Source organism: Ostrinia furnacalis, unplaced genomic scaffold, assembly GCF_004193835.3.
Source record: "Ostrinia furnacalis isolate ACB-3 unplaced genomic scaffold, ASM419383v2 OfSCF1207, whole genome shotgun sequence".
Classification (NCBI taxonomy): Eukaryota; Metazoa; Arthropoda; class Insecta; order Lepidoptera; family Crambidae; genus Ostrinia; species Ostrinia furnacalis.
Genome location: NW_021131446.1, coordinates 408,768 through 436,627, shown reverse-complemented (window position 1 = coordinate 436,627; position 27,860 = coordinate 408,768). Strand labels below are relative to the sequence as shown.

The window sequence follows — 27,860 nt, the reverse complement described above, 5'->3', positions numbered from 1 at the left end:
ACTCTATTTGTGATTTATAATGAAGGAAATATTCTAAAGTTATTATACTGCAACGAAAAAATGAAATTGACTCAACACAAAAGCTTTTTATGTGGAAAAAGTAATAATTCATAAATTAATAAAATATTTTTACAATACCTTTCCGTATAACGAAATTTTTACGTAAATTCAATGCTCGCTTGTGATTGGTCGATTTTTAACGGTAGCGCCATATTGATGGCGTTGGTAGCTGAAATTAGAATCTTGATGTTGGTCAACATGAAATTGCTAACTTCATGTCATACTACAGCTGGGCGCCAGCTGATAGAAAATTGAGCGAGAAAAGTCAATAAAGGTGCGCTATTTCTGTATTGATAACGTGGCGGAGTAGTAAGATTGCAAGAATATGTTACAATAACAGGTGAATCTGACCTATTTATGATAAATCGAGATGGCTGCACAAAATATTGCGGTCAAATTGTGCGGAGTGCTTCAGGCCCAGTCTGAGGAAGGTAGGTACTATGATAATAGCAATGTCCTTTCTGTTTTAATATGTTTCTGATTTGCTAAGGATGCTGAAACCTCTTTACAGAAGTAACTGCACACGAGTGGCGGTTATTAGGGCAGGAGCAGGATGGATCTCAAGTGTTGACATGGATCTCTAAAGATAACCACGATAAAGAAGTATTGAACATCGGCGTGTATACAAACAAAACTAAAACATTGAGTGTTCTTCATAAGTTCGATGAGAAATTGAATATCGTGCAGGCGTCAGTGAATGCTACTCGAAGCTTGTTGGTTTATGTGGTCAAGTTATTGCCTGAGGATGACAATGACATCAAGGAACCATTGTACTGTCCATATTTGATTTGTCTCTTGAATGAAAAGGACAGAGTACCAGTAGAGGTCGAGGAGAGCTCCACCAAACAGATTATGGTCCAGTATGTGTATGGGAAAAGCAATAAATACAGCCCGGGCATTAGAAATGATAGATTTCTGTTATTCAAACATCTTGAATGTAAGTATTTTATATTCTCTAGTTATTCTTCATATTACATGATTAATTTGTGGTTGACTCTCTGCCAGTCCATACCATCGAGCATTAAGTCCACCACAGTGCATTGTATGTATGTGTGCTAAAAGTTTAAATAAATAAATAAATTCTACTATAAATTTGTATTTTCTTAAAGGTATTAAGATTTACCGGAGCCCAATGTTCCTGAATGAATGTGACGATGGCACAGAAAAGTGGGGTTTTGATGGCATTTATACAGAACCTGAGAAGATTGTCAAGGTTTTTTCTTGGGCACAGTGGGATTGTGTTAATCAGGTAACTAATACTTCAAGAACTATACAGACATGTTAGATAATTATCTGCAATCCTTGATGATGTTTTTGTGGTATTATTATTAAAAAGGATTTGTTTAGAATTCAATTACATACTTTGTTACTAAAATTTTCACTTCAGCTGGCACAGAAACAGAAAATAAATTAGGTACTTCTGCAAATCGTAATACATTTATTATTTATCCTAAATTTATTTTCTGTGCTAATATTCACAGGTTCTCTACTACATCCACTACCGACAGCCTTCCCAGAGCTTTGCTGAGGGCGAAGAAGTGAAGTCACCATCAGAAATGACTCCAACTTTGTCGGCATTGCAATTTCATGCTGATTTGCCGCATGAGACTGTTGTATGTATTATAAATATTTTCATTTCATTTATAATTATTTTTAAAATTAACTTACTAATATCTTATCTTAGGGTGTCCCCTAAACAACTAATATTTTATATGAAATATATTTTGATCCCTATGCCTATTGTTTTTAGCTGAACATTCCCCTGAGCCACGGTAATAATATCATACAGTATTGTAACTTCATATAAACAGACGAAACGAGAACTGCGAGAACTTTCTTTCGAAATTCAAATCTCGGTATGCGCTCGGTATGCAAAAGTCGGGGGTGTCGCGAATGTGCCGAATGGACGTCGGTGCCCAAATGTTAAAAATGACAAAACTGATTGCATTTGAGTGACCGTCATTTACGGTCAAATTGTTCAAAAACTAATCAAATTGTCATTTTCAGTCAGTTTGATTTAAAATGAAAATTATATTGTATTAAACCNTTTTTTTGAAGTCGGTTGAAAATATGGCCGAGTTGGAATACTGTATAGATAGTATTACCGTGCCTGAGCCTGCCTCACGTGCCGAGCTCGAGCGAGGGCGCGGCTTGCGGCGCGTACGAGGATCTATCCTATTTTGATCTCTATGCCAGAGGGCTAACCCTATTTTGTGATCTGAGCCTATGTTTTTAGCTGGCCAATGGTCACTCTATTTTGAGCCCTATGCCTATTGTTTTTAGCTTAACATTCCCCTGAGCCTGCCTCACGTGCCGAGCTCGAGCGAGGGCGCGGCGTGCGGCGCGTACGAGGATCCATCCTATTTTGATCTCTATGCCAGAGGGCCAACCCTATGTTTTTAGCTGGCCAATGGTCACTTTATTTTGAGCCCTATGCCTGTTGTTTTTAGCTGAACATTCCCTTGAGTCTCCCCCACGTGCCGAGCTCGAGCGAGGGCGCGGCGTGCGGCGCTTACGAATGTTCATCCAATTTTGAGTCCTATGCTAAAGGGCCAACCCTATTTTGTGACCTGTGCCTATGTTTTTAGCTGGCCAATGGTCACTCTATTTTGAGTTCTATGCCCATTGTTTTTAGCTGAACATTCCCCTGAGCCTGCCGCACGTGCCAAGCTCGAGCGAGGGCGCGGCGTGCGGCGCTTACGAAGGTTCATACAAATTTTAGTCCTATGCTAGAGGGCCAACCCTATGTTTTTAGCTGGCCAATGGTCACTCTATTTTGAGCCCTATGCCTATTGTTTTTAGCTGAACATTCCCTTGAGTCTCCCCCACGTGACGAGCTCGAGCGAGAGCGCGGCGTGCGGCGCGTACGAGGATCCATCCTATTTTGATCTCTATGCCAGAGGGCCAACCCTATGTTTTTAGCTGGCCGATGGTCACTCTATTTTGAGCCCTATGCCTATTGTTTTTAGCTGAACATTCCCTTGAGCCTGCCACACGTGCCAAGCTCGAGTGAGGGCGCGGCATGCGGCGCGTACGAGGACGATCCCGTCCCGTTGCGCGTGCACGACTGCAGCCTCGACCTGCAGATACTGTGCGACCAGCGCGGCGTGCTGTGCATATGCCACCATTATCTGTATAAGGTGAGAGAACTATGCTCGTTTTCACCATCAATTCCTAATTTTTAAGTGCACATAACAGGAATTTTGTTTTCATAGGGGTCCCTTAAAAATTAGGGATTGATGATGAAAAAGGGCACTAGACTAATTATTACAGCAGTGTTCCGCAAACTTTGTGTTCAAGGTACATCTAGGAAAACGAAACTTTTTGCGTACACCACACATGAAAAGTAAATTTTTAAGTAATTACCTTTCTTAGTCTTACCCTTACTTACTTACTTGACCCTTCGTTAATTCGTTCGTTTCAGCCAAATGACGTTCACTGCTGGACAAAGGCCTCCCCCAAGGATTTCTACAATGCACGGTCCTGCGCTGCCCGCATCCAGGCTCTTCCCGCGACCTTTACCAGATTGTCGGTCCACCTAGTAGGAGGCCTGCCTACTTATCCTAACCTAAGATAAACTTATTTTTCCGAGGAACATCATCTAATGACCACGGTACACCCTTTGCGGAACACTGTATTACAGGTTAACCAAGACTTGTACGAAGGCCTGGTTCAGACACAGCTATAATCGGGCGGTTGCTGGGGAGTTCTCGTACATTTGCATCAAACCGTAACCGCACGCTTACCGCCTCATTGCCTCACCAATGATAACCACCAAGAAATCACGCGGCTGTTTGAACCAGGAGTACATACAGGTTGTGAATACAGTCGGGCTATGGTCTCCTTCATTGTACTCTAAAGCTTCAACAACATCAACGAGTGCAGATCGCCTTCGCCGGCGCGATCAAAAGCCGATGACAGGTCGTGCGACCTATGACAGTTCACGCGACTTGTCATTGGCCTTTGATCGCGCCGGCTAGGTGGAGGAGGAGGCGATCTGCATGCGTTGGTGTGGTTGAAGCATAAGGCTGGGCTGCACCATCTTACTTTAACTTTAACGAACGTCAAAAGTCTGTCAATTTTCATACAAAAAACACCGGTTAATAACGGTTAAAATAAGATGCTGTAACAGTTTAAAAATGTAATTTTATTCTAGCCACTCGACGACTCCACGACCTCCCTGGTGTTGGAAGACAGCGCTGACCTTAAAGACTCTGGGGTCAACTTCGCGTACTCAATAACGTTGCTGCAACACGGCTGCGTGGTGCATAGTGTCGTGCCCGACCTCCCCTGGGCACGAGCCAAGTCGCTGCGGCCTTCGTACACTCTTTACGCGGGTGAGTCACGACATCACTAATGTTGTAAGAAAGCGCTGTTCTCAAAGAGTCTGGGGTCAACTTTGCTTAGTCCATAACGTTGCTGCAACACGGCTGCGTGGTGCATAGCGTTGTACCTGACCTTCAAGATCAAGATCAAGATCAAAAGTATTTATTCAGTTTAGACCACATGTGGCACTTATGAACGTCAAAATAGTATTATAGAAATTAATAAAAAAAGAAAAGGTAGCCCTTATGGGGCACTTTACATGTCTCCTTATCTTTTGGGCCCTACCAGCGCTTCGAGACAAACATATGGCAAGTGCTGAGAAGAAACGCCGGAACAAACTCAGTCACCACTAATTGCCAGGAATTATCTAACGGTAGGAATAACCAAATTCGAGTACATCAAATATGTGAAGACTGAACTGACCACGCATCCTTGTCATCAATATAGTCCCCAACCTTCCCTAGGCTACTCCGAAAAACGTTAACTGAAGTTTTAAATGTTGCCATCCCTGCCACGTAAAGCGAGATGCCAGCGTGAGCGACGGTGACAAATAGACAATAAACTACTTACCTAAACAACACTGGAAGACAACTGGCGTAAAGCGATTGCGCATTATGTCCATAATAAACATACTGCTACTAGAATCGGCAATAAGGCTCAATGACAATATTGATTAGCATTGCTGTAATTCAAGTGGGCATCTAGAATGATCTAGATATAAGCATACTCGTAAGTTACTTTCTTTATATATTATTTGTGATTGTTACTTGTTGTGTATGCCTAATAATAAATAAATAAATAAATGGCCTGTTTTTACAGTAATATATTTTTTGACAGATAACCACCTCCTAGTCAACATCCCAATGCTGTTCACCCATCTAATCGACATCAGTCTGTACCACGAGCCATGCTGCCACATCGTGCTTCCATTAGAAGAGACAGAAGGCGGCCCATCCCTTGGACCCCTGCTGGGCTGGGGACCCCACGCCATGGTGGATCTGAAGACGCTGGACGTGGTCACCATGACAGTCCAGGAGAAGGACTTAGCAGCCACGTTCAAGAGTGCCACGGTGGTTGAGAATAAGCTGGCGATCATGCATTATTTGATCCTGCATGAGGGCAACTTTGAGTTGGCTGAAGAGGTATGTTGTTTGAATTCTGTAACATTAGTATCATTTTTACGTGGATTTTGAGTTTGGTAGGTAATAACCAAACATTTTAGTCTTAGATAAGTGCCTTCTGTAAATCCTCTCTCTGGCATATATCCTATCTACATGAAAGCAGCGTGATGCGACTGCCGTTAAAAAGACGGATAGATGACGGCTGGGGGAAAGAATGAGAGATATAAATGGAATATAAAGGAACTTCGAAGTTCAGGATTATGTGCAGTGTTAGGTCTCCCACTTATTGCACCAACGATCAAGTGAAGGTCGCGGGAAGCGCATGGATGCGAGTAGCGCAGGAGCGCTCGTTATGAGAATCCTTGGGAANAGTCATGTTAGATAATAATAAACTGTAATTCATGATGATAATTAGGTAATATTATTAGTTAATTTTATTAAAAAGGATTTGTTGAGAATTCAACTTACATTTTTACAAAAATTTTTACTTCAGCTGGCACAGTCTAACAAACAGAAAATAAATTAGGTAGGTAGTTCTGCAAATTGTTATACATGTATTATTTATCCTAACTTTATTTTCTGTACTAATATTCACAGGTTCTCTACTACATCCACTACCGACAGCCTTCCCAGAGCTTTGCTGAAGGCGAAGAAGTGAAGTCACCATCAGAAATGACTCCAACTCTGTCAGCATTGCAATTTCATGCTGATTTGCCACATGAGACTGTTGTATGTATTATAACTATTTTCATTTACAATTATTTTTAAAATTAACTTATTAATTAATATCTTATCTTAGGGTGTCCCCTAAACAACTAATATTTTATATGAAACATATTTTGAGCCCTATGCCTTTTTAGCTTAACATTCCTTTAAGCCTCCCGTCCATGAACTGCACATTATATTTTGAGCCCTATACCTATTGTTTTTAGCTGAACATTCCTCTGAGCCTGCCTCACGTGCCGAGCTGGAGCGAGGGCGCGGCGTGCGGCGCGTACGAGGATTCATCCTATTTTGATCTCTATGCCAGAGGGCCAACCCTATTTTGTGACCTGTGCCTATGTTTTTAGCTGGCCAATGGTCACTTTATTTTGAGCCCTATGCCTATTGTCTTTAGCTGAACATTCCGAGCATACGTGCCGAGCCCGAGCGAGGGCGCGGCTTGCGGCGCTTACGAAGGTTCATCCAATTTTGAGTCCTATGCTAGAGGGCCAACCCTATTTTTGTGACCTGAGCCTATGTTTCTAGCTGGCCAATGGTCACTCTATTTTGATCCCTATGCCTATTGTCTTTAGCTGAACATTCCGAGCATACGTGCCGAGCTCGAGCGAGGGCGCGGCGTGCGGCGCGTACGAGGATCCATTCTATTTTGATCTCTATGCCAGAGGGCCAACCCTATGTTTTTAGCTGGCCAATGGTCACTCTATTTTGAGTCCTATGCCTATTGTTTTTAGCTGAACATTCCCTTGAGTCTCCCTCACGTGCCAAGCTCGAGCGAGGGCGCGGCGTGCGGCGCGTATGAAGATGATCCCGTCCCGCTGCGCGTGCACGACTGCAGCCTCGACCTGCAGATACTGTGCGACCAGCGCGGCGTGCTGTGCATATGCCACCACTATCTGTATAAGGTGAGAGAGCTCGTTTTCACCATCAATTCCTAATTTTTAAGTGCACATAACAGGAATTTTGTTTTCATAGGGGTCCCTTAAAAATTAGGGATTGATGAAGAAAAAGGGCACTAGACTATCTATTACAGCAGTGTTCCGCAAACTTTGTGTTCAAGGTACATCTAGGAAAACGAAACTTTTTGATGATACACCACACATGAAAAGTCAGTTTTTAAGTAATTAGGTACCTTTATTAGTCTTACCCTTACCTACTTACTCTTCGTTCGTTCGTTTCAGCCAAATGACGTCCACTGCTGGACAAAGGCCTCCTCCAAAGTTTTCCACAATGCACGGTCCTGCGCCAAAATAAAATACAAAAAACACCGGTTATGGTTATAGTCACGGCTAAAATAAGATGCTGTAACTCAGCCTAAAAATGTAATTTTATTCTAGCCACTCGACGACTCCACGACCTCCCTGGTGTTGGAAGACAGCGCTGACCTTAAAGACTCTGGGGTCAACTTCGCGTACTCAATAACGTTGCTGCAACACGGCTGCGTGGTGCATAGTGTCGTGCCCGACCTCCCCTGGGCGCGGGCCAAGTCGCTGCGGCCTTCGTACACTCTTTACGCGGGTGAGTCACGACATCACTAATGTTGTAAGAAAGCGCTGTTCTCAAAGACTCTGGGGTCAACTTTGCGTAGTCCATAACGTTGCTGCAACACGGCTGCGTGGTGCATAGCGTTGTACCTGACTTTCAAGATCATGATCAAGATCAAAAGTATTTATTCAGTTTAGACCACAAGTGGCACTTATGAACGTCAAAATAGTATTATAGAAAATAATAAAAAAAGAAAAGGTAGCCCTTATGGGGCACTTTACATGTCTCCTTATCTTTTGGGCCCTACCAGCGCTTCGAGACAAACATATTTTATGGCAAGTGCTGAGAAGAAACGCTGGAACAAACTCAGTCACCACTAATTGCCAGGAATTATCTAACGGTAGGAATAACCAAATTCGAGTACATCAAATATGTGAAGACTGAACTGACCACGCTTCCTTGGAATCGGCAATAAGGCTCAACGACAGTATCGATTAGCATTGCTGTAATTCAACCTGGCTTCAAGAATGGCATGACATGCATTGTACAGAAATATATTTTTTCACAGATAACCACCTCCTAGTCAACATCCCAATGCTGTTCACCCATCTAATCGACATCAGTCTGTATCACGAGCCATGCTGCCACATCGTGCTTCCCTTAGAAGAGACAGAAGGCGGCCCATCCCTTGGACCCCTGCTGGGCTGGGGACCCCACGCCATGGTGGATCTGAAGACGCTGGACGTGGTCACCATGACAGTCCAGGAGAAGGACTTAGCTGCCACGTTCAAGAGTGCCACGGTGGTTGAAAATAAGCTGGCCATTATGCATTACCTGATCCTGCATGAGGGCAACTTTGAGTTGGCTGAAGAGGTATGTTGTTTGAATTCTGTATCATCAGTACCATTTTTACATGGATTTTAAGTTTGGTAGGTAGTAACCAAACATTTTAGTCTTAGATGAGTGCCTTCTGTATCCTCTCTCTGGCATATATCCTATCTACATGAAAGCGGCGTGATGCGACTGCCGTTAAAAAGACGGATAGATGGGAAAAAGAATGAGAGATATAAATGGAATATAAGGAACTTCGAAGTTCAGGATTATGTGCAGTGTTAGGTCTCCCACTTATTGCACCAACGATCAAGTGATGGTCGCGGGAAGCGCATGGATGCGAGTAGCGCAGGAGCGCTCGTTATGAGAATCCTTGGGAAAGCCTTTATCGAGCAGTGGACGTCTTTTGGTTGAAACGTGAACTTATTGTTTGAAGTTATGTATTTTTGGACCTTACTTATTGTCTTGTGTTCCCGCCAGCTGATCTCGTGGATGTGCGTGAATCAACGCGTGGGCCCGGGCTTGGAACGCGTACTGCAAGAGTTCCTGGTAGCCGGTGCCTTCGCGCTCACGCGGCGCACGTTGCCTGCGTCTGCTCTGCCACTCATGCGTATGCTGCCTTACACGCTGCACGCCAACTTTGCCGACGTCAAGGTAAGTAAGTATGTCCCTGGCAGCTGATCTAGGGTTGTGTATGAACCAACGCGTGGGTGTGGGCTTGGAGCGCGTACTGCAAGAGTTCTTGGTGGCCAACGCCTTCGCGCTCACGCGGCGTACGCTGTGTGAATGTGTTCATAGCAGCTGACTATTGTTGTGTGTGAACCAGCGCATTGGTCCGGGCTTGGAGCGCGTATTACAAGAGTTCCTGATAGCCGGCGCCTTTGCGCTTACGCGGCGCACGCTGCCCGCGTCCGCGCTGCCACTCATGCGCATGCTGCCTTACACGCTGCACGCCAACCTTGCCGACGTCAAGGTTTGTTACTGTGCGACTGTGTTCCTAGCAGCTGACTAGGGTTGTGTGTGAACCAACGCGTGGGTCCGGGCTTGGAGCGCGTGTTACAAGAGTTCCTTGTAGCCGGTGCCTTCGCGCTCACGCGGCGCACGCTGCCCGCGTCTGCGCTGCCGCTCATGCGCATGCTGCCTTACACGCTGCACGCCAACTTCGCCGACGTCAAGGTTTGTTACTGTGTGACTGAGTTCCGCAGCTGATTTAGGGTTGTGTGTAAACCAGAGCATTAGTCTGGGCATGAAGCGTTTGCTACAAGAGTTCTTGGTAGCCGGCGTCATCGCGTTCATGCTGCGCACGCTGCCCGCTAAGCTCGCTGACGTCAAGGTTATCTATGTTTACTTATTCCTCTGGAAATTCGCCATTTGCCACTGTCTCGTCATCTATTCTCTACTTACATAGATAAATTAACGGACGATTGGGTACAAAATCTTAAAGTGTTGAATCATCTAAAAGATCTCATTTTGTTGACCATCAGTGTTGTGTTGTGGAGCCATCCACACGTTAGCCCCAATGTTGAACCCAACATTCCTCGTCTAGCATGTAAATCTAGAAAATAGCTTATCATAACGTTGGAGCCAATACTACTAATTTCTAAATTCACACATAGGACAAATGGGACCAACGTTAGAGCCAACTTGTGATGCCGGCTTCAGAAGCAACAAAAACAAATGAAAATCATGTTTTTTTTACACTTCTTTAGGTTGGCAGCACTGTAGTGTCAGTGAGCCAAGAGAAGCTGTGGAGCGGCGCGGCCGTGGTGCTGGCTCCTCGACAGCGCGTGCTGCAGTTCGCGGAAGATGTTTGGACGCGCGTGTGGGCCGCGTTACATGCGCCGCCGCCGCCTCGTCTTGCGCCCGCGCAAGTGTTGGAGAAACTGCGTGTGAGCCTGCACTGCTACCAGGTCAGTGCGCCAAGCTAGATTGTAGGTTATGTAGAGGTTATAGATGCTACTTTACACTGTCAGTGAGTACGAGTATACTAAGGATGTGTGGATGCGCGTGTGGGCCGCGCTGCACGCACCGCCGCCGCCGCGCCTTGTGCTCGCGCTGGTTTTGGAGAAACTACGCGTGAGCCTGCACTGCTACCAGGTCAGTGCCAATAGTCTTAGTACTTCAAGCTATGTAGTTGTTATTCTACTTCACACTATTCGGAGAGTGTACGGAGGACGTCTGGACGCGCGTGTGGGCCGCGCCGCGCCTTGCGTCCGCACAAGTGCTGGAGAAACTGCGTGTGAGCCTGTACTGCTAGCAGGTCAGTGCTTCAAGCTAGATTGTAGCTTATGTAGAGGTTATAGATTCTACTTCACACTAGTCGAAAGACGTGTGGACGCGCGTGTGGGCCGCGTTACACGCGCCGCCGCCGCCGCGTCTTGCGCCCGCGCAAGTACTGGAGAAACTACGCGTGAGCCTGCATTGTTACCAGGTCAGTGCTGCGAGCTAAATGGTACTATATGTGGTTGTAATAGAAGCTACTTCACATTTCATTCTGGTCTTAAAAACTTAATTAATTTTAAATTACCTGTAAATTACGATTTTAGGTCGCATTGTAATTGAAAAAAGTAGTTTAATTGAGTTGAAAATAGTAACGTCACTTGCTCGTAGTGCCATACAAAATCTATGGGAGAGTTTCGTTTTGACAGTTTTAAAAAGTACGTCAATTGATTGGTGGTGTCAACATATTACTTGCAGCCAGAGGCGGTGTCCCGCTGCAGCACGCCGCTGTCGCCGAGCGGCGCGGGCGGCGCAATCGGCGCGGGCGCGGGCGGGTGGGCGCGGCGCGCGTCGGCGTCGGCGCAGGACCTGCTGCCGTTCTTCGAGCTGGATGTTTGCACTGCGAGTAGACAGGAGCACGTTATAGCCGCGGTGAGATTTGTTCTATTGTTGATTAGTTTTAATTAAGTCCAAAAACTGTTTTTATCTAGTGTACTTGACATGTTTCTTCATTTATCATAGGTGGGTAACTCAACCTCACCACTTAGTTTTCAGGCTTATCATTACCTTAAAAATTTAAATCACAAAATTTAACTCAACTCTCAAGGTATCTCGCGTAGCTTAGAATCTACGCGATCTAGGTGAGATCCACCTAGTGATTGACAGCGGTTGCGAGTAATGTTTAGAGCGGCGTGCACGCGGTGAATTAACGCTGAGCACGCACCTTGTCCTCGGCAACTAGCTGCCGACGATATTTAGTACGGCATGCAAGCAGTCATCGAGTGCGTGTAGCCACGTACGCATCTCGCGCATTAGTCCTTTGGATACGCAATCAATTATCGACCTTATTCCTCACGGCATAGAACCTGCGCGTAGAGAGATGCTTGCACGCTCCCTCATTAAATTGTCGACCTTATTCCTCGCGGCATAGAATCTTCGCTTGACGGCGGTTGCGTTTCCCATTCAGCTGCAATCAATTATGAACCTTATTCCTCGGGCATAGAACCTGCGCGAAGCAAGCGTGCACCTGATGCGGTCAGCGAGAGCGGGCGCGGGCGGCGTGGAGAGCGGCGTGCACGCTCTCTGATTACTGAGCCTTTAGCTGCAATCAATTATCACCCTTATTTCTCGTGGCATAGAGAGCGTTATACTGATGCGCTTTATGGCGATTGCGTTTAGCATTTAGCTGCAATCAATTATTATCAATCTTATTCTTTGGGCATAGAACCTGCGCGAGGTGAGCGTGCACCTGATGCGCTTGACGGCAGCCACGAGCAAGTTTAGAGCGGCGAGTGCACGCGGTGAACGAGCGTTGAGAACCTGCGCAACTGGACACATCTCGCGCAGTCCATGTTCAAACGTTCTATGTCTTACATGTGCATTCAATTATGAGCCTTATTCCTCGCGGCATAGAACCTGCACGGGGAGAGCGGCATACACGCTCTCTGATTAGCCTTTTTAGGAATCAATTATGAACCTTATTCTTTGCGGCATAGAAACTGCGCGTAGAGAGATGCTTGCACGCTCCCTCATTCCATTATCGATCTTATTCCTCGGGCATAGAACCTGCGCGAGGTGAGCGTGCACCTGATGCGCTTGACGGCAGCCACGAGCAAGTTTAGGGCGGCGCGTGCACGCGGTGAACGAGCGTTGAGAACCTGCGCAACTGGACACATCTCGCGCAGTCCATGTTCACACGCTCTATGTCTTAGCTATGCATTCAATTATCAACCTTATTCCTCGCGGCATAGAACCTGCACGGGGAGAGCGGCATACACGCTCTCTGATTAGCCTTTTTAGCTACAATCAATTATGAACCTTATTCCTCGGGCATAGAATCTTCGCGAAGTAAGCGTGCACCTGATGCGGTCCGCGGGCGCGGGCGCGGGCGGCGTGGAGAGCGGCGTGCACGCGGTGGCCACGCGCTGGGCGGCGGCGCAGCTGGACGCGTCGCGGTCGTTGTGTCGTGCCTTGTGCCGCGCGGTGGCAGCGACGCCGGCTTCCAACCAGCAGAGAGGATTCACTTTCATGTATAGATGACCCACGCTGAACTGTCCCACCAAACTCAATGACAGGGGGGCGTTACCATCGTTCAACTATATGGTTTCCAACATGGCAAAAATCGGAACCAGCGTTCCGGTTTTGACGGTGGCGCCCCACTGTCAATGTCATGCATAGGACAGTTCAGTATTTTGGAACTATACTTATTGCGTAGTATGGGGTTGGCAACGTAAAACTCTCACTCAAAACTCATTTTATTTCTTCTTCTTCTTCTTTTGTTCATGGCGATGAACTTGTGCCTTTTCGCCACTGTTCCGCCAATGTCACGTGAATTTTTATTTTTGCAAGTAGGCTTTACAGCACTTACACGGGCCCAGTATTAACCCTACCACTGCTTCGGGACAATAAATGGGCCTGTGCGGAGAAGAAGTAACCTTTACACGTCGCAAATATAGCTTGCCATACCACCAATTCGGGACAATATATCGGCTAGCCTAGCCTATAAGTGGTAGAAAAAAAAACCTCCTTTGTTAGCTTAAGCAACAGTAAATCTATTTATGAAGTTATCGCCACTATTGCTGCATATTCTTAACGTTTAAAATGTGAACTGCTGCTGGGATCAAACTTTTTTCTTAAAAACATTCTTTCAAGGAACTTGAAAACAAGGGCCAATAACAAGTCCTTCAGAAAACAAAATTAAAGTTTTTGAAATATTCAAAAATTTTTAAAATAAATATAAATACGTTGCCAACCTCTTGACTACGTTTAGGGCTAGTGTTTGGTCGCTTCTTGTGTCGTGGTTTTATTTTCGTTTTGTTTGGTTTTAGCTGTTGGTGTTTTACTATGGGTTTCAGTTGTTATTGGTTTATTTGCAGATTTTGTCTCGTTTTGGTTTTTGTGTTTGGGCTTTTTACACGCAGATATTCTTTCATATCTACACGCATTTTTACAATACTTTTTGGAGGTTTTTGTTTTAATTTTTGCACCGATTACATTCTCATATCTACATTTCTAAGATAATGTCAAAGTCAGCTCTGCCATTTACTTTAGTGTATATTTTTAACGTAATTGGGCTAAATGGTTGACACTGGCATTCCATCTCACTCCCACAAATAATGGTTTAATCACAGCTTACGGTTTGGGGGTACTATATCGAAATCTCATTAAACTTCATAAATTTTGAGACAGACACTCGAAAATTACTTAATGGCTTTGGTAAAGAAAACGTTTTACCCGTAATTTTCAACAGAAAAAGTTAAAAGCCTATAAGCACGTAAATCAAAGATCGTTGTTATAAGTGACACTTTTTAAATCGAAGCTTCATCAAGATTAATTCACTTGAAAATGATTTCGCAAACCAATTTCTTTCTCAGTCTGATCGAGCAAGATAGATTCGTTATAACCGTACCTTACGACTTGACGAAAGCGATGCTTTTTTTTGCTGTCTGTGAATTCCCCAAATTAAATACCCCATAAGGTTAATTTAAGGACAAAACCTCCAAATCGAGGAGGCCTCTAAGAATTAGTTTAACTTATCAATTACACCTCTCCATTCCAGTGACGAGATGGAACCGAGCCACGCGTTCATAGTGTTCAAAGTGCTCGAGCAGTACTATTTGGCAGCTGACTCGCTAGCCTTCCCGCTGCCGCAGGGCTTCAGTTCCTTCTTCACGTACCTGGGCTACCGCACGCTGCCCTTCCACGCGTTCGTTATGTACGTGCATCGGAACGTGTTCGAGCTGCAGATTGACGTCATGAAGGCTATTATTGCTTGTGAGTACTTGCTGATTTTGATTAATACTTTTTTTTTTTGCTTGCGTTTAGGTCATGGATCAGCGAATTAGAACTTTTTAAGCTTCTCATTTGTTACGTTACGTTTTGTTACGTAAGTGTGAGGTGGGACACAGACAGGCATGTTGGACGAGGGACTATTAGCCGTGCTATTAGATAATTGGGTCGATTATTGTCTCTGCTCGGAATTTATAACTCGAACTGATTTAGTGTTTATCTTGGTGTCACGTTTATGGTCTGACTTCGGAGGGTCGTCAAATAGATTCTATTTCGTTCTTGTTCAATATTCCGGATCCTAATTCTATGTCGAATTATAAACCAAAAGGGGGTTCAGGAAATATGGTCATTCTTAACTGCGAGAGCACAGCCCTATCTAATTTACCAGAGACAAATGAATGGATTTGTCCTACACTCTTCACGTAAGCTATAAGGGGTGGGATGGCTTATCTATTTCAGATTAAACATAAGGTCTAGTATACGCTAAATTTATTACTGATTGAATTTCTACGTGATGTCGTCGGTTCACCTTGTGAGTGGTCGTCTCACGCTGTGTTTTCCGGTACGCGGCTTCCACTCCAGAACCTTGCTGCCCCATCGGCCGTCAGTTTTGAGTACTATGTGCCCTGCCCATTGCCACTTGAGCTTGCTAATCCGTCGGACTATGTTAGCGACTTTAGTTCGCTTACGGCGTTGGACGCAGGCCGCTACCAACCGGGCAACATGGAAAGCATTGGGGGAGGCCTATGTTCAGCAGTGGGCGTCCTATGGCTGAGATGATGATGATGAATTTCTACGGTTTTTTCTACGGTGCTAAAGCTATATCTTTTGTCTCTATTCCAGCCAAAGACGACGACAGCAAAAACTCCGTGAACAACAAGCTGCGTCTAGTGCAGTTAGCGGGCGAGGGCCGCGCGCGCCGCGCTCTCGGCGCGTGGCCTCATCGCGCTGCCCTCGTGTTACGCGCAAGGGACCATGCCGCTACGTTGCTTAGTGGAGGAGCACCCGCTGCGAGGGATCCTGCGCGTGTGAGGCAGGCTGCGCACACTGGTTAGTACACCTAGCGTATTTATAGATATAGACGTTACGTGTAATTATTTTCAGCCAAAGATGACGAGAACAAGCTATGTTTAGTACAGTTGGCCGGCGAGGGTTGCGTACTCGGCGTATGGCCTCATCGCGCTGCCCTCGTGTTACGCGCGCGAGACCATGCCGCCACGCTGCTTAGTGGAGGAGCGCCCGCTGCGAGGGACCCTGCGCGTGCGAGGCAGGCCGCTCATACTGGTTAGTACACTTGGCGGTTTTGTAGACGTATCGGGTCCTTTCTAGCTAAAGAAGACAGAACTCCGTGAACAACAAGCTGCGTCTAGTGCAGTTGGCAGGCGAGGGCCGCGCGCGCCGCCCTCGTGTTACGCGCAAGGGACCATGCCGCTACGCTGCTTAGTGGAGGAGCACCCGCAGCTAGAGACCCTGCGCGTGCGAGACAGGCTGCTCACACCGATTAGTACATAGAAAGAACAAACGGTATGATTATAGACGTAACGCTTGTTACGTATAGTGCAGCTGCGAGCTTTCGGCGCCTGGTCGCACCGCGCTGCCCTCGTGTTACGCGCAAGAGACCATGCCGCCACGTTGCTTAGTGGAGGAGCACCTGCTGCCAGGGACCCTGCGCGTGCGAGGCAGGCTGCGCACACAGGTCAGTACATCTGGCATGTTTATAGACGTAGCGGGTGAACAGTCTTGTTCAGCCAAAGATGGCGAAAATAAGCTACGTCTAATACCGTTGACCGGCGAGGGTTGAGTACTTGGCGCTTAGCCTCATCGCGCTGCCCTCGTGTTACGCGCGCGAGACCATGCCGCTACGTTGCTTAGTGGAGGAGCGCCCGCTGCGAGGGATCCTGCGCGTGCGAGACAAGCCGCTCATACCGGTTAGTATTCGAGTAAATATCGTATGTACAAATGTAGTGCTTGTTACTTTTAGACTGAAGACTGCAAACCCTTGAAAAGGAGGCTGACAATAGTGACTGAGTTTCTTGCGCTGCTTCTTCTCAGCACTGGCCCATTTATTGTCCCGAAGCAGTGGTAAGGTTAATATTGGGACGTGTAAAAGTGCTTTTTAAAAGCCTATTTGCAAAAATAAATGAGTTTTATAAGTTGGCGGGCAAGGACCGCGAAGGCCGCGCGCGCCTCTCGCTAGGCGCAAGGCCGCACGCCGCCACGCTGCTTAGTGGACCCTGCGCGTGCAAGGTAGGCTGCTGAACAGTTTTTCTTAGCCATTGACGACGATAACAACAAGCTACGTCTAGTATAGTTAGCCGGCGAGGGTTGAGTACTCGGCGCGTGGTCGCATCGCGCCGCGTTAGTACTGCGTGCGCGAGATCACGCCGCCACGCTGCTTAGTGGAGGAGCACCCGCAGCTATAGACCCTGTGTCCTTTCTAGCCAAAGAAGACAGAACTCCGTGAACAACAAGCTGCGCCTAGTGCAGTTGGCAGGCGAGGGCCGCGTCACACAGGTTAGTACACCTAGCGTATTTATAGACGTTACGTGTAATTATTTTCAGCCAAAGATGACAACAAGCTACGTCTAGTATAGTTAGCCGGCGAGGGTTGAGTACTCGGCGCCTGGCCGCATCGCGCCGCTTTAGTACTGCGCGCGCGAGACCATGCCGCTACCTTGCTTAGTGGAGGAGCGCCCGCAGCTAGAGACCCTGCGCGTGCGAGGCAGGCTGCGCACACCGGTTAGTACACTTGGTGTTTTCTTAGACTTAGCGAGTGAACAGTGAAGACGATAACAACAAGCTACGTCTAGTATGGTTAGCCGGCGAGTGTTGAGTACTTGGCGCTTGTACTGCGCGCGCGAGACCATGTCCGCTACGTTGCTTAGTGGAGCAGCTAGAGACCCTGCTCGTGCGAGGCAGGCTGCGCACACAGGTCAGTGTTAGAACTAATAAACGGCGTATTCAAATACGAGGCGATTGTTACGTCTAGTGTAGTTGGCGCGCGACCACGCCGCTACGTTGCTGAGTGGCAGCTTCTAGGTATACCTCATACACTGGTCAGTACACCCACCATTTATGTATGATTTATTTATGATGTAGCTTGTGAACAACAGTCTTACTCCAAAGTTTCCACAACGACCAGTCCTTCGCTACCTGCCTGCGTTCCTGCGACGTTCACCAGACTGTCAGTCCACCTAGTGGGAGGCCTGCCCACAATTTTTTTTCTGGTCCGTGATCACCTTTCCGAGGACTTTTCTGCCCTAACCGCCATCGATTCTACGAGCTTTAGTGCCCCGCTCACTGCCACTGGTGACTGGTCAGACATATTGAGACATTGTGGTGTGCGGACGTAAAGATTTTTGAACGAAATCAGTTTTAAAATAGTAATAGTAAAAAAATACTATCATGTTGAGTAAAACGTAATGTTTTATTTTCAGGAATAGCAGCACTGCCGTCTGGCGAGCGTTTGTCACCGCTTGACACATTCCTCGACCTACTGACAGCCAAAGCGAGCCTCAATGAACTGGACTTCAACCTCATCATCGAGGCGACTCTAGCGCTGGTCCAACAGGAAACCGCTGCATGAAGAATCTATAGCATTCCATAATAATCTCCACTCTTGCCATATCTTAAAACATTCCAGTACAATTACGTCGTAGGATTTTTGTGAAGTTTATACCAAAACGTTATTTATTCATTTTATGTACTTAATTAGGATAATAGCGTAGGATTTAGTGATTGAGGGGAATATTTCAAATGCATGCCAAAATAAAGATGCCACGGCGCAGTTACTTATAGCTATCCAATCCTTCATTTCAGTGTTATTAGTAGCTAAGGTGTAGTGAAACCTGGCTATGCAGGATTTGTAGTANCATTTCAGTTTTATTAGTAGCTAAGGTGTAGTGAAACCTGGCTATGCAGGATTTGTAGTAATGGTCATATTTTTGCTAAGTAGGAATACCTTGGTGGATTGTTTATTTATAGATTTTGATAGGCTAGATGCAGCGTATTTAAATGTGACTGGCTGCCAAAGTTCTAGCGATGTATTACAAATCCCATAGTATTACAATAACTTTGTGATAAGCTAGTATTTTTGTTAGTACATATTTCAGACATTCCATATTATTTTAATTTATTATCATGTGATTTATAAACTTAGTGACCTGATTTTGTTCATTGTTCATCAAACCAAAGAGCACAAATTTTGTTTTTACAATTGGACTTAAAAGGTGTTTAACATTGTGTGCAATATTTCATAGTGCAATTTTTGTGTTGTAGTTACTTGTGCAATAAAAATGAAACTAAAGTAACATTATTATGTTTTATTTATTTGTAAACCAATAAAATTATCTAGACAATAATAATTATCTAAGAGTTTCCCCTAGTAGTTGAGCTAGATCAAAATTTTAGATTTTTTAAATTATTATTGGCACAGGTGCCAATATCTACCTTAATTATTGTGTCTAAATCAACATACAAGGGTAAGATACATAAGTGTATTATAGAGTTGCCGCGAATAGTGGTTATAGCGAATAGTCGAATACCGATTAATCGCCATTCACTTTGGCGAATAGTCGAATAACTCGACATTACTATTCGACATAAAAACATTAAAATTATTTCTAATTTATAATAAATAAGGTTGTGATAAAAGAAAACAATAAAGTTAAAGAAATCTGTTTCATGTTATACATACCTACATAATATGTAGTAAATTTTGGACATGTTTTAAAGAATCATCTATTGAGCAACCTACTGAAGAGCACCCCAAGAATGCCACTGCTGAAGAAATCGCCCACTACATCGCATTAGCAAAGGCTAACAGAAAAATAAACCCATATGAATGGTGGACTTTGATTACCAATAAGAATAGATTTCCTATATTAGGTAAGTAAGCTTGCTAAACGATACTTAATCACACCAGCAAGCTCTGTTTATTCAGAAAGAATATTTTCCGAGGCAGGTTTAATTTACGAGGAAAAACCAAACCGACTTGCTGCCGAACGTGCAGAAAAAAATATTTTTTTGCACCACAATCTGCCTCTGTTGGATTTTAAATATTAATTAAAAAGCCTAACTTAATTTCATGAATATGATAGGCACAGGTACATATTACAAATAATAATTGATATTGTGTATTGTTTTATTAGGGAAAATAATAAAAATATTATTATTTTTAACTCATTAGTTTTTTTGTTCACGAAAAGTTTATTTTAGACGACTATTCGCCGAATGCCGAATAATACTAGCTACCATTCGGTATTCGACGAATATCAAAAAAATGTCGAGTAATGCCGAATACCGAATAATAGCGATTATTCGCGGCAACTGTAGTGTATTATGCCCGTTTTCACCATCAATCCCTAATTTTTAAGTGAACCCTATGGTAACAAATAACAGGAATTTTGTTGTCACAGGAGTCACTTAAAAATAAGGGATTGATGGTGAAAACGGGCATTAATCTAAATAATAATGAGTGTATCAATTGTAAAATGGATTATAAGTAACCCAGTGAGCCCTCTGCTGCTCCTGATCTGTTTTGTGAGAAGTAAACAGAGACTTGTACACCTCACTTGACTGTGGGTCCTTTGCTATACTGTATGTTTTCTTAGTCTTTTTATATGAAGGGTCTTCCACAAGCTCCGTTGGATGTGCCCTTTTGCTTGACCCAAAGTGTCCCCGAGCTATCTTATTGGGATTATATTTTGGTAATGACAGTGGGATTGTATCAACCATTTCTTTTTTAGTTGCCTGGCTTGGTCCAGCTTGTGGTTCTTCTTTTACTTCATTTTCATTTTTTATGCTGGCATCGACTGAGGTAGATGAACTATCAGTGGTTGATGTGACAGTAGATGTCGATGGTTCAACTTTAATTTCAACTTTGCCTGCCTTGGACTTTTTACTGCTCTTTCGGTTGGCAACACGCACAGCCATCTTTTCTTTGTGTTTTTCGATGTCATCTTCTGTTCCGTTAAGTACTACAATGTCGTTGTCAGTGAAAGGTTGTTGACACTGAAAGTATGAAGTAATAAAAGTGTTAATTTCTCATTTTATTATTGGAGTATTGACCATTCATTATCCTGATAACAATAAGCAAAGTTAAATTGTACTATCTTGTTTTGAACTTAATACATTTGCATAATGGCTTTAACATTTAGAATGAAAATTTATTTATTTATTTATTTATTTAAGGCTCACAAAACAAGTTACAGTCATATTCAGGCACAGATAATATTCCATAGATTAATCTAAACCGCAACTCTAAACATGTGTGCACAGAATGAATTGAAAATGATGAAATAAAGAGGGTAAGTAGTGTTTAACTTATTTTATGCTTAGTATTTAATGTTAAAGTAAGTCTTACCATATGACAGATATTCTGCTTGACCTCCTTCAAAGCCCTCTCAGCCAAGACACAGCCACAGCTCCACAGGAACACGAAGCGGAATTTGCCCGTCATCTCAAGTCCACTGATCGGACAGATGTAGGGTGCGCTGCCATCTCCAACAGTGCCTTCAGTGTGTTCTGTTGCTACGTATGCTGGGTTTTTTACCAGCTGTAGGTCTTTGATATCCTGGAAATACAATGAACTTTTAGCGNTTTTAGGGTTGCTCAATTTACACCAATAATAAAACACATGTTCAATGAATAATTATGTGGGATTATTGGTTGGCATCACCTAGTTTGTCGAATGTCTGAAAATGATACTTGTATTATAAGTATGGGCAAACAAAAAAGAATAGCTTACCTTGAGATTTTTAATGTGATTGATAGATTCAGGTTTCGTCTCTTTGTCCAATAGGGCTTCAAGTACAGAGCTTTTACTGTAAAGCCTTCCCAGTCCACAGGCGACTATTGGCTCCTGCAGAGGCTGCTGCGACAACGCACAGTTGCGCCACTTGAATGAGCGTTCTGCATCTTTGTCTTTCTACAAATGAAAAAGATTAGGGTAATAAGATTCGTGGTCATATTCGTGGTATTATTGGGAAACAAGAGACTATGAAATATTTACTTACTTGTTCAGGCTTCTTTTTCATACGAACGAGTTCGTCTCTCCGAGGTATAGTACCACCATCGCAACCCATTTTTAAACTAGATTGATTATGAAATAAAGTAATTAATGTATATTATTATAATTCCTTTTTACAAAACACAGACGACACTCAATGCAACAATATGCGATTGTTTGTGAGTGACGTCATCGATGATCGATCGACTGTCAATGTCATTCATGTGTCAAATTTTGAAGTTTGCCATACTTTTTAAATAATAATTTACGGCTTTGGACAAAGGCTATTTTACCATTTCTTTGTTGAATATGGTTGCGCAACTTGCGCAGCGTAAGTTGAGGTGAACACATACCGTCCGAGAACCGGCATATGAAAGACTACGCAAGACATTAGTGCGTTGAGCATATTTTATACAGAAACCTACAGAAACAAATGTTTGCTTGTGATAATCGCCTCAATTCTTGCTGCACGACCTCTATCTAACACGACCTAAGTATATTGTTGCAAAGAGTTTCGGCCAATCGGAGGTAAACGTCACAGTGCAGTGTGATTCTTCGGATTCTCTCAAGTAGTCCACATGAAGTCTCATTAAAGCACCACAATCCCACTTGGTCTCATTTTGTAACTCGTCTCACTTGGCACAAATCAAGTTGGTCTCGACGTGTATTGCCAACATCAAAAAAGAAGAAAGGTCAAATAGACGACGTCAACAACGTCAAAGCAGTGTTGCCAGAAGGTTACTTTTGTAACCTTTTTGGTTACTTTTGAACTGCTGTGGTTACTTTTAGGTTACACTAATGAAAAGGTAACTTTTAGGTGATTTTTCAGAAATTGTAGAATTAACTTGACAGGTTATTCAGTAAAAAATATTAATAGTGACAATTTAAAAATTATGTCATAAAGTGCATTTAAACTTGAATTTTATTTATTATTTGTTAAGAAAAATGAGTTTTAGCGAATGTTTTTCGATAATAAAACGCAAATCCATGAAACGTTTTTATACAACTGGTCACTTTTCGTATTTAGATGATCAATTGTATTCATTTTCCATCCATGAACAACCTTTTACACAATCATCGCTCAGCACAGCACCCCCCCCCCCGTATAAAGGTTACTTTTTGTTCAAAAAGGTTACTTTTTTTTATATTTCTGGTAATTTCTGACTAGACCCGACTGGCAACACTGCGTCAAAGTCAAAAATTGTCAACAAAGCCACATGATTTTATTCTGGATTAAATCTTTTAAAATTATAATCTAAAAACTTCACATAAAACCTTTAATTAGGAAGATATTTAAATAATGTCTCCTGCCTCACGGGAAGAGATGGAAAGGGTGCCTGAAAATGGATCCGATTGTGGCACGAGAGACAGTATATCGGACTCAGAAAATGTGGTAAAGCAGAAGAAATTAAGAAAGAAAGGCATTATTTATTTATCTACCATCCCTCCCTATATGAATGTTGCTAAGATTCGCGAGATATTTGGACAGTTTGGTGATGTGGGAAGAATCTATCTTCAACCAAGTGGCAGTAAGTATTTTGAGGTTATCTTGATATGGTTGCAATGATTCTAAAATGATAATAATGCCGTTTTATTTTTTTTAGAGCCAGGGGAGAAACGTAAGCGTGTTCCTAACCAGTTCACAGAAGGTTGGGTGGAGTTTCAAAGGAAGAAAGTGGCCAAAGAGGTTGCAACAAAGTTGAACAACACAAAAATTGGGAGCAGGAAAAAGTCCCGGTACTATGACATGATATGGAACATCAAGTACATTCCAAGGTTCAAGTGGATACACTTGAGTGAGAGGTTGGCCTATGAAAGAGCTGCCTACAAACAGAGGTTGCGTGCTGAGATCTCTCAGGCTAAGAAGGAGGCACACTACTTGCAGACTAATGTTGAGAAAAGCAAGAAGATGAAAAAGAGAAAAGCTCTTGAAGAATAATACTAGTTTTATGTTTTAATAAATAGGATTTAAAAAAATATGAATGTTTCCTTTATTCAGAATTAATTTTTAGTGAGTTAAAGAATAGGCTAGAGAAATAAATTTTATTTCCAAATCTGATTAATATCATATGAGGAGCTAAATCAACTACTGAAATGCTTTATTTACCACATGAATCAAAAGGCTCCTTATTTTTCACTAAAGTTAACTCTGCCACTTATTATTTCTTCCACTCTCATTCTTTCATGGGAGTTCAGAGGGTCTGGTGTTAACTTCTGTATGTATCGCCTTGGAGGTATTTTGTGCGAGAGGATGCCCTGCGAGAACTCCCGGTGCACCCTCACTCCGTCCAGTGCGTTTGGCTGGAGTTTCTCAAAGCTGTGCAGCTCCCTCATGAATTGCTTGCGTTGGGCTACGCTAGCCCAATGATAACGATGGCGACAAACCACGCGGCTAAAAACAATCTCCTTTTCAGACCTTTTATTGCATTTAGGATATACAAATTGTAATCAATAATTTATGGATTTGCATACTAGTTTTAAATACAACTTGTTTTGGTTACATGACACTTACTATGCTAATGCCAATTTGGAATATGATGGGTAGATGCTGACATCAGATCTGGCCAGCTCAGGGAAGCCAGGGTACAGTGGCACCCTTCGTTTCTTTTCCTCTGGAGGAGGCAAAGCCATTTTTATATTTGTTATTATTTTTGAAGACCAGTGGTGCAGAAATGCCAAGTTATTTCAATGCCATTATGGTTACTATGGAAACAAACAACATAAAGTAAGAACAGATAATAAATGCTCAATGTATCAAAAAGATCTCTCCACATTTTAGGCTATGAACATAACAGATTTGCTTTTACATTTTCATATTTTCAGAGAACAAAATTAAAACACAACTTTAAATTAACAGTTTATTCATACAGTTTTAATAATATTAAATCTACATCCAGAGCCAACCATTCCAGAAATTCCGATATTTGACAGCTATTATTGCAAGAAGTCTCAGTAGACCATTATTTACACGACTCTACGCTCAGGAGGATGCAGTAACAGCAGCGACGCGACTTTTGCAGACACAGTCATTGAATTCATTCACTAGCACTGAACATGAGAGCGACTTATTGGGATTTGTACTGTAGCACTCAAGAACCTGGAAAAAACAAAGGTATTATGAGTAAATGCCTTCATTATGCTCTCAGTTGAGGGTTTTGTTAAGCTGTAATAACTGTACTGGATTTAAATTCTAAATATTACTTTAGTGGCAGTTCTAATATTAGATGTAAAAATTTTACCTTAGCTTTCTCTTCCTGACAAGGTGGTAATTTAGTGGCAACTTTGTCAGACTGTGTTAGCTCAAATAGCTCATTGGCTTCTTTCAATGTTTTTTGATATTCTAAAAGCATGCCAGAGTTGATCTTTTCGTGTGCCCGTTTTAAGTTCTCAATGCGCCGGGCCCAGTAGGCCTCCTCGGATGCATAGTCGGCTTGTCGTCGTTGATCGTACGAAGGAGGCGGAGCGTACTGAGGTGGCGGTGCGTATTGAGGCGGCGGCTGCGCTGGTTCAGATTGCTATAAAAAAACATGTGTCAGTAATATTTGTTTTTATTATGTAGGAGAATGTAGCATATTTGAAGGAGAATTTAAAGGTTTTCACTATGCTATTAGTACCTACTTGAAAGAGAAATAGCAATACACCCTAGATTTAACAAAACTAACCTACAATGCACAGGGCTCAAATCATCAATAAGATATTGCCAAACACAATTCAAATGGGCTGTATTGTTTGCAATAAAATTATTAATTAATAAAATGATGTCAAGCACTGTTATTCTTTATTTACTATCTCGTTCCGAGAGTTGACATTGATCTAAATTATGTAATGAAACATTTGTATTTACTTTTGCAGATAGTTGGGATTGTATCCGATCTAGCGCTTCTTGGGACACTTGTATAGCATTTTCATTATCCACAGTAACTTTTCTAGTGCTTTGAGAGCCACCCATGTTTATAAAAATGTGTTTCAAATAATGTTATCGGCAAAGCACCTCACGAAAATTCATTTTTTGACGTGTACGTCAACTTGTGACATTACAAAAAGAAATGTCATACGACGTTCTGCTCTATACTCTATGGTTACAATATTCTGAGGTTGGCAATTCCTTTTTTTTTTGGTAGGTTTTATCGTTTACCAATAGATGGCGGTATAGTCCAAAATCTTCATTTGAAGGTAGGAAGTAGGAACGACATCGATTTCTGTTTTCTCTTCTCAATAAAATTGTGCTTGCTCGTTTCGTTGAAACAGAATTGTTCTTCTCTTATTTTACTGCTGGTTATGACTAACATTGGTTGACTGATAATAATTCTGAGGTTTTCAGGATACGGCACAGCTATGGTTTCGTTCCATTTATTTGTAACTTCCATTAGTCACATTATACGGTGACTCCTAGTATCCATGCTTTTGCTAGTAGGATTTAAATCTTAGTTTCGGTTTACTCGCTATTTAGAGATAGACGGCAAAAGCGTTAGTAAGTTATCCTGCCGATACGATGAACATAAATATTGTTGTGTACAAAATCTTAAAATTTGTTTTAAATATTTGCTGACCTTATTAACTCCTGTGTAGGTTTCGATGTAGGTGTAGGTAACATAGTATGTTTCAATAAGCTCCAAATATTCGGTACGTAAAGATATGCCCCCGAATTACTTGGGGTACTCAACATTTAGGCGTTCAACTGCTATTAAATTCATTTGGTGTTATTTAATTCCCACATTTATGGCTTTCGAATTAAGAGCGCAGGAGTTTATGCGTGTTACAGCGGAGGCTGTGCTGTGGGTATGGCAAGATTTTATCCCTTACGGTTTTGGTTATAAGGGTGATTAAGGCTTGTCGGTGGAGAGTACAAAAACTGACCACAATTGGGTTTAGCATAACCGGTCGGGGCAGTCGGCCGCCGCCGCTATCATCCCGCGCCTGCGCACTTTCTTCTGTCTGATCGGCGCGCGATCCGGCTCGACAGCACACTCAACATTATTTTAGTCCACAGCCTCAATTTTATTTGAAAACATGTTTCAAAAGATGCAATTTCCTTCAACTTTGACTTTTCCTTATGACTTTTTCGCAGAAAGTTGCGAAAAGAAAGCACCTAAGCGTAGAAGCAAACCATTACTAAGCATGTAATACCTAAATAAGTTAACTAGGTAGAATCTCTCAACAGATTATCTAATTAGTGCTAAAACTATCATAATTTAGATTTAGGTACTAATTGCTTGTCCAAATATTAAATTAAATTAGGTACTTACACATAATGCTGAAGGAAACAGATAGGTAGCTAGGTACTCGTAGTTAGTTGAGTACCTACTTAATTTAAAATCAGCTCTATTTGAACGGATAAGCTGTAATAAAATTATTAATACTATTATAAGAGTAAATAAATAGATTGACTTGTACTCGGCAGCATGTGAACAAGTGCCACAGTTGTAGAGCGTCATTTAATGCACGATATAGAGTTCATCATCATCATCATCATTTCAGCCATAGGACGTCCACTGCTGAACATAGGCCTCCCCTAATGATTTCCACAAAAGCTAGTTGATAGCGGCGGCCAGCGTCTTCCTGCTACCTTTATGAGGTCGCTCGTCGGTCCACCTCGGTCGGTGGACGTCCTACGTAGAGTTTTCAAACCACAAATACCTACAAATTCAAAATTCAAATTATTTATTCAGTACATAGGCCCTATTTTAGGGCACTTATACACGTCCCAAATATAGCTTGCTCTACCACCACTACGGGACAACATATGGCTGGTGCTGAGAAGAAGTTGCGGAAGAAACTCAGTCTCCTTTACAGAAGGTTTGTGATAGAACGTCGAATGATAAAGAATCGAGCGATTAAGGAACTGATCTAACTAAAAATCTTCATTTGTTTTATCAAAACTTGTTGCTTTTTGCGTCTTGCGTCTTCGCGAGCCGGATCGCGACGCGGTCCACGCAGCCAGCGTATGCGCCTTACGACTACATTCGATACCAAACTCGATACCGCCGCCAAATTGAACTCAATCGAATGGAACTCGTTATCGTCTACCACGGAACTGGCCTTTTAATTATTGCCCTCAAATATCGTAACTTTGTCGCCTT

At 43.0% G+C, this 27,860-nt stretch overlaps 5 protein-coding genes across 5 annotated transcripts; 2 read left to right on the top strand and 3 right to left on the bottom strand.

The window, feature by feature from the left end:
- The first annotated feature begins 255 nt into the window (after nucleotides 1–255).
- Nucleotides 256–18,544, top strand: pigeon (gamma-secretase activating protein pigeon). The gene is made up of 14 exons (XM_028303176.1): nucleotides 256–491; nucleotides 572–997; nucleotides 1,170–1,309; nucleotides 1,542–1,673; nucleotides 3,030–3,200; nucleotides 4,217–4,397; nucleotides 5,224–5,528; nucleotides 9,024–9,197; nucleotides 10,253–10,453; nucleotides 11,241–11,414; nucleotides 12,819–13,012; nucleotides 14,542–14,756; nucleotides 15,615–15,821; nucleotides 18,209–18,544. The coding sequence occupies exons 1-14, from the start codon at nucleotides 431–433 to the stop codon at nucleotides 18,355–18,357; spliced, it is 2,730 nt and encodes a 909-aa protein (XP_028158977.1). The 5' UTR covers nucleotides 256–430; the 3' UTR covers nucleotides 18,358–18,544.
- A 1,381-nt stretch (nucleotides 18,545–19,925) lies between these two features.
- On the bottom strand, nucleotides 19,926–21,949 carry LOC114351836 (protein RTF2 homolog). Its single transcript, XM_028303172.1, has 4 exons — nucleotides 21,788–21,949; nucleotides 21,520–21,699; nucleotides 21,136–21,345; nucleotides 19,926–20,783 (listed from the first exon to the last, which is right to left on the bottom strand). Exons 1-4 carry the CDS (start codon nucleotides 21,854–21,856, stop codon nucleotides 20,253–20,255), a joined length of 990 nt encoding a protein of 329 aa, XP_028158973.1. The 5' UTR covers nucleotides 21,857–21,949; the 3' UTR covers nucleotides 19,926–20,252.
- A 1,015-nt stretch (nucleotides 21,950–22,964) lies between these two features.
- On the top strand, nucleotides 22,965–23,756 carry LOC114351837 (pre-rRNA-processing protein esf2). The gene is made up of 2 exons (XM_028303173.1): nucleotides 22,965–23,309; nucleotides 23,385–23,756. Exons 1-2 carry the CDS (start codon nucleotides 23,081–23,083, stop codon nucleotides 23,717–23,719), a joined length of 564 nt encoding a protein of 187 aa, XP_028158974.1. The 5' UTR covers nucleotides 22,965–23,080; the 3' UTR covers nucleotides 23,720–23,756.
- A 111-nt stretch (nucleotides 23,757–23,867) lies between these two features.
- Nucleotides 23,868–24,511, bottom strand: LOC114351840 (uncharacterized). The gene is made up of 2 exons (XM_028303175.1): nucleotides 24,293–24,511; nucleotides 23,868–24,172 (listed from the first exon to the last, which is right to left on the bottom strand). Exons 1-2 carry the CDS (start codon nucleotides 24,409–24,411, stop codon nucleotides 23,908–23,910), a joined length of 384 nt encoding a protein of 127 aa, XP_028158976.1. The 5' UTR covers nucleotides 24,412–24,511; the 3' UTR covers nucleotides 23,868–23,907.
- A 113-nt stretch (nucleotides 24,512–24,624) lies between these two features.
- Nucleotides 24,625–25,881, bottom strand: LOC114351838 (MICOS complex subunit MIC19). Its single transcript, XM_028303174.1, has 3 exons — nucleotides 25,625–25,881; nucleotides 25,020–25,295; nucleotides 24,625–24,877 (listed from the first exon to the last, which is right to left on the bottom strand). Exons 1-3 carry the CDS (start codon nucleotides 25,727–25,729, stop codon nucleotides 24,761–24,763), a joined length of 498 nt encoding a protein of 165 aa, XP_028158975.1. The 5' UTR covers nucleotides 25,730–25,881; the 3' UTR covers nucleotides 24,625–24,760.
- Between the last annotated feature and the right edge of the window lie 1,979 nt (nucleotides 25,882–27,860).

Coding starts and splice junctions, on each gene's coding strand:
- LOC114351840 (XM_028303175.1), bottom strand. CDS start 24,411: ATGGCTTTGCCTCCTCCAGAGGAAAAGAAACGAAGGGTGCCACTGTAC. Junction 24,173..24,292: donor TCCAAATTGGCATTAGCATA/GTAAGTGTCATG, acceptor GATTGTTTTTAG/CCGCGTGGTTTGTCGCCATC.
- pigeon (XM_028303176.1), top strand. CDS start 431: ATGGCTGCACAAAATATTGCGGTCAAATTGTGCGGAGTGCTTCAGGCC. Junction 1,310..1,541: donor AGTGGGATTGTGTTAATCAG/GTAACTAATACT, acceptor TAATATTCACAG/GTTCTCTACTACATCCACTA. Junction 5,529..9,023: donor ACTTTGAGTTGGCTGAAGAG/GTATGTTGTTTG, acceptor TGTTCCCGCCAG/CTGATCTCGTGGATGTGCGT.
- LOC114351836 (XM_028303172.1), bottom strand. CDS start 21,856: ATGGGTTGCGATGGTGGTACTATACCTCGGAGAGACGAACTCGTTCGT. Junction 21,700..21,787: donor TGAAAAAGAAGCCTGAACAA/GTAAGTAAATAT, acceptor TTTCATTTGTAG/AAAGACAAAGATGCAGAACG. Junction 20,784..21,135: donor AGCAGAATATCTGTCATATG/GTAAGACTTACT, acceptor TCATACTTTCAG/TGTCAACAACCTTTCACTGA.
- LOC114351838 (XM_028303174.1), bottom strand. CDS start 25,729: ATGGGTGGCTCTCAAAGCACTAGAAAAGTTACTGTGGATAATGAAAAT. Junction 25,296..25,624: donor AATCCCAACTATCTGCAAAA/GTAAATACAAAT, acceptor GTTTTTTTATAG/CAATCTGAACCAGCGCAGCC. Junction 24,878..25,019: donor GTCAGGAAGAGAAAGCTAAG/GTAAAATTTTTA, acceptor TGTTTTTTCCAG/GTTCTTGAGTGCTACAGTAC.
- LOC114351837 (XM_028303173.1), top strand. CDS start 23,081: ATGTCTCCTGCCTCACGGGAAGAGATGGAAAGGGTGCCTGAAAATGGA. Junction 23,310..23,384: donor CTATCTTCAACCAAGTGGCA/GTAAGTATTTTG, acceptor TATTTTTTTTAG/AGCCAGGGGAGAAACGTAAG.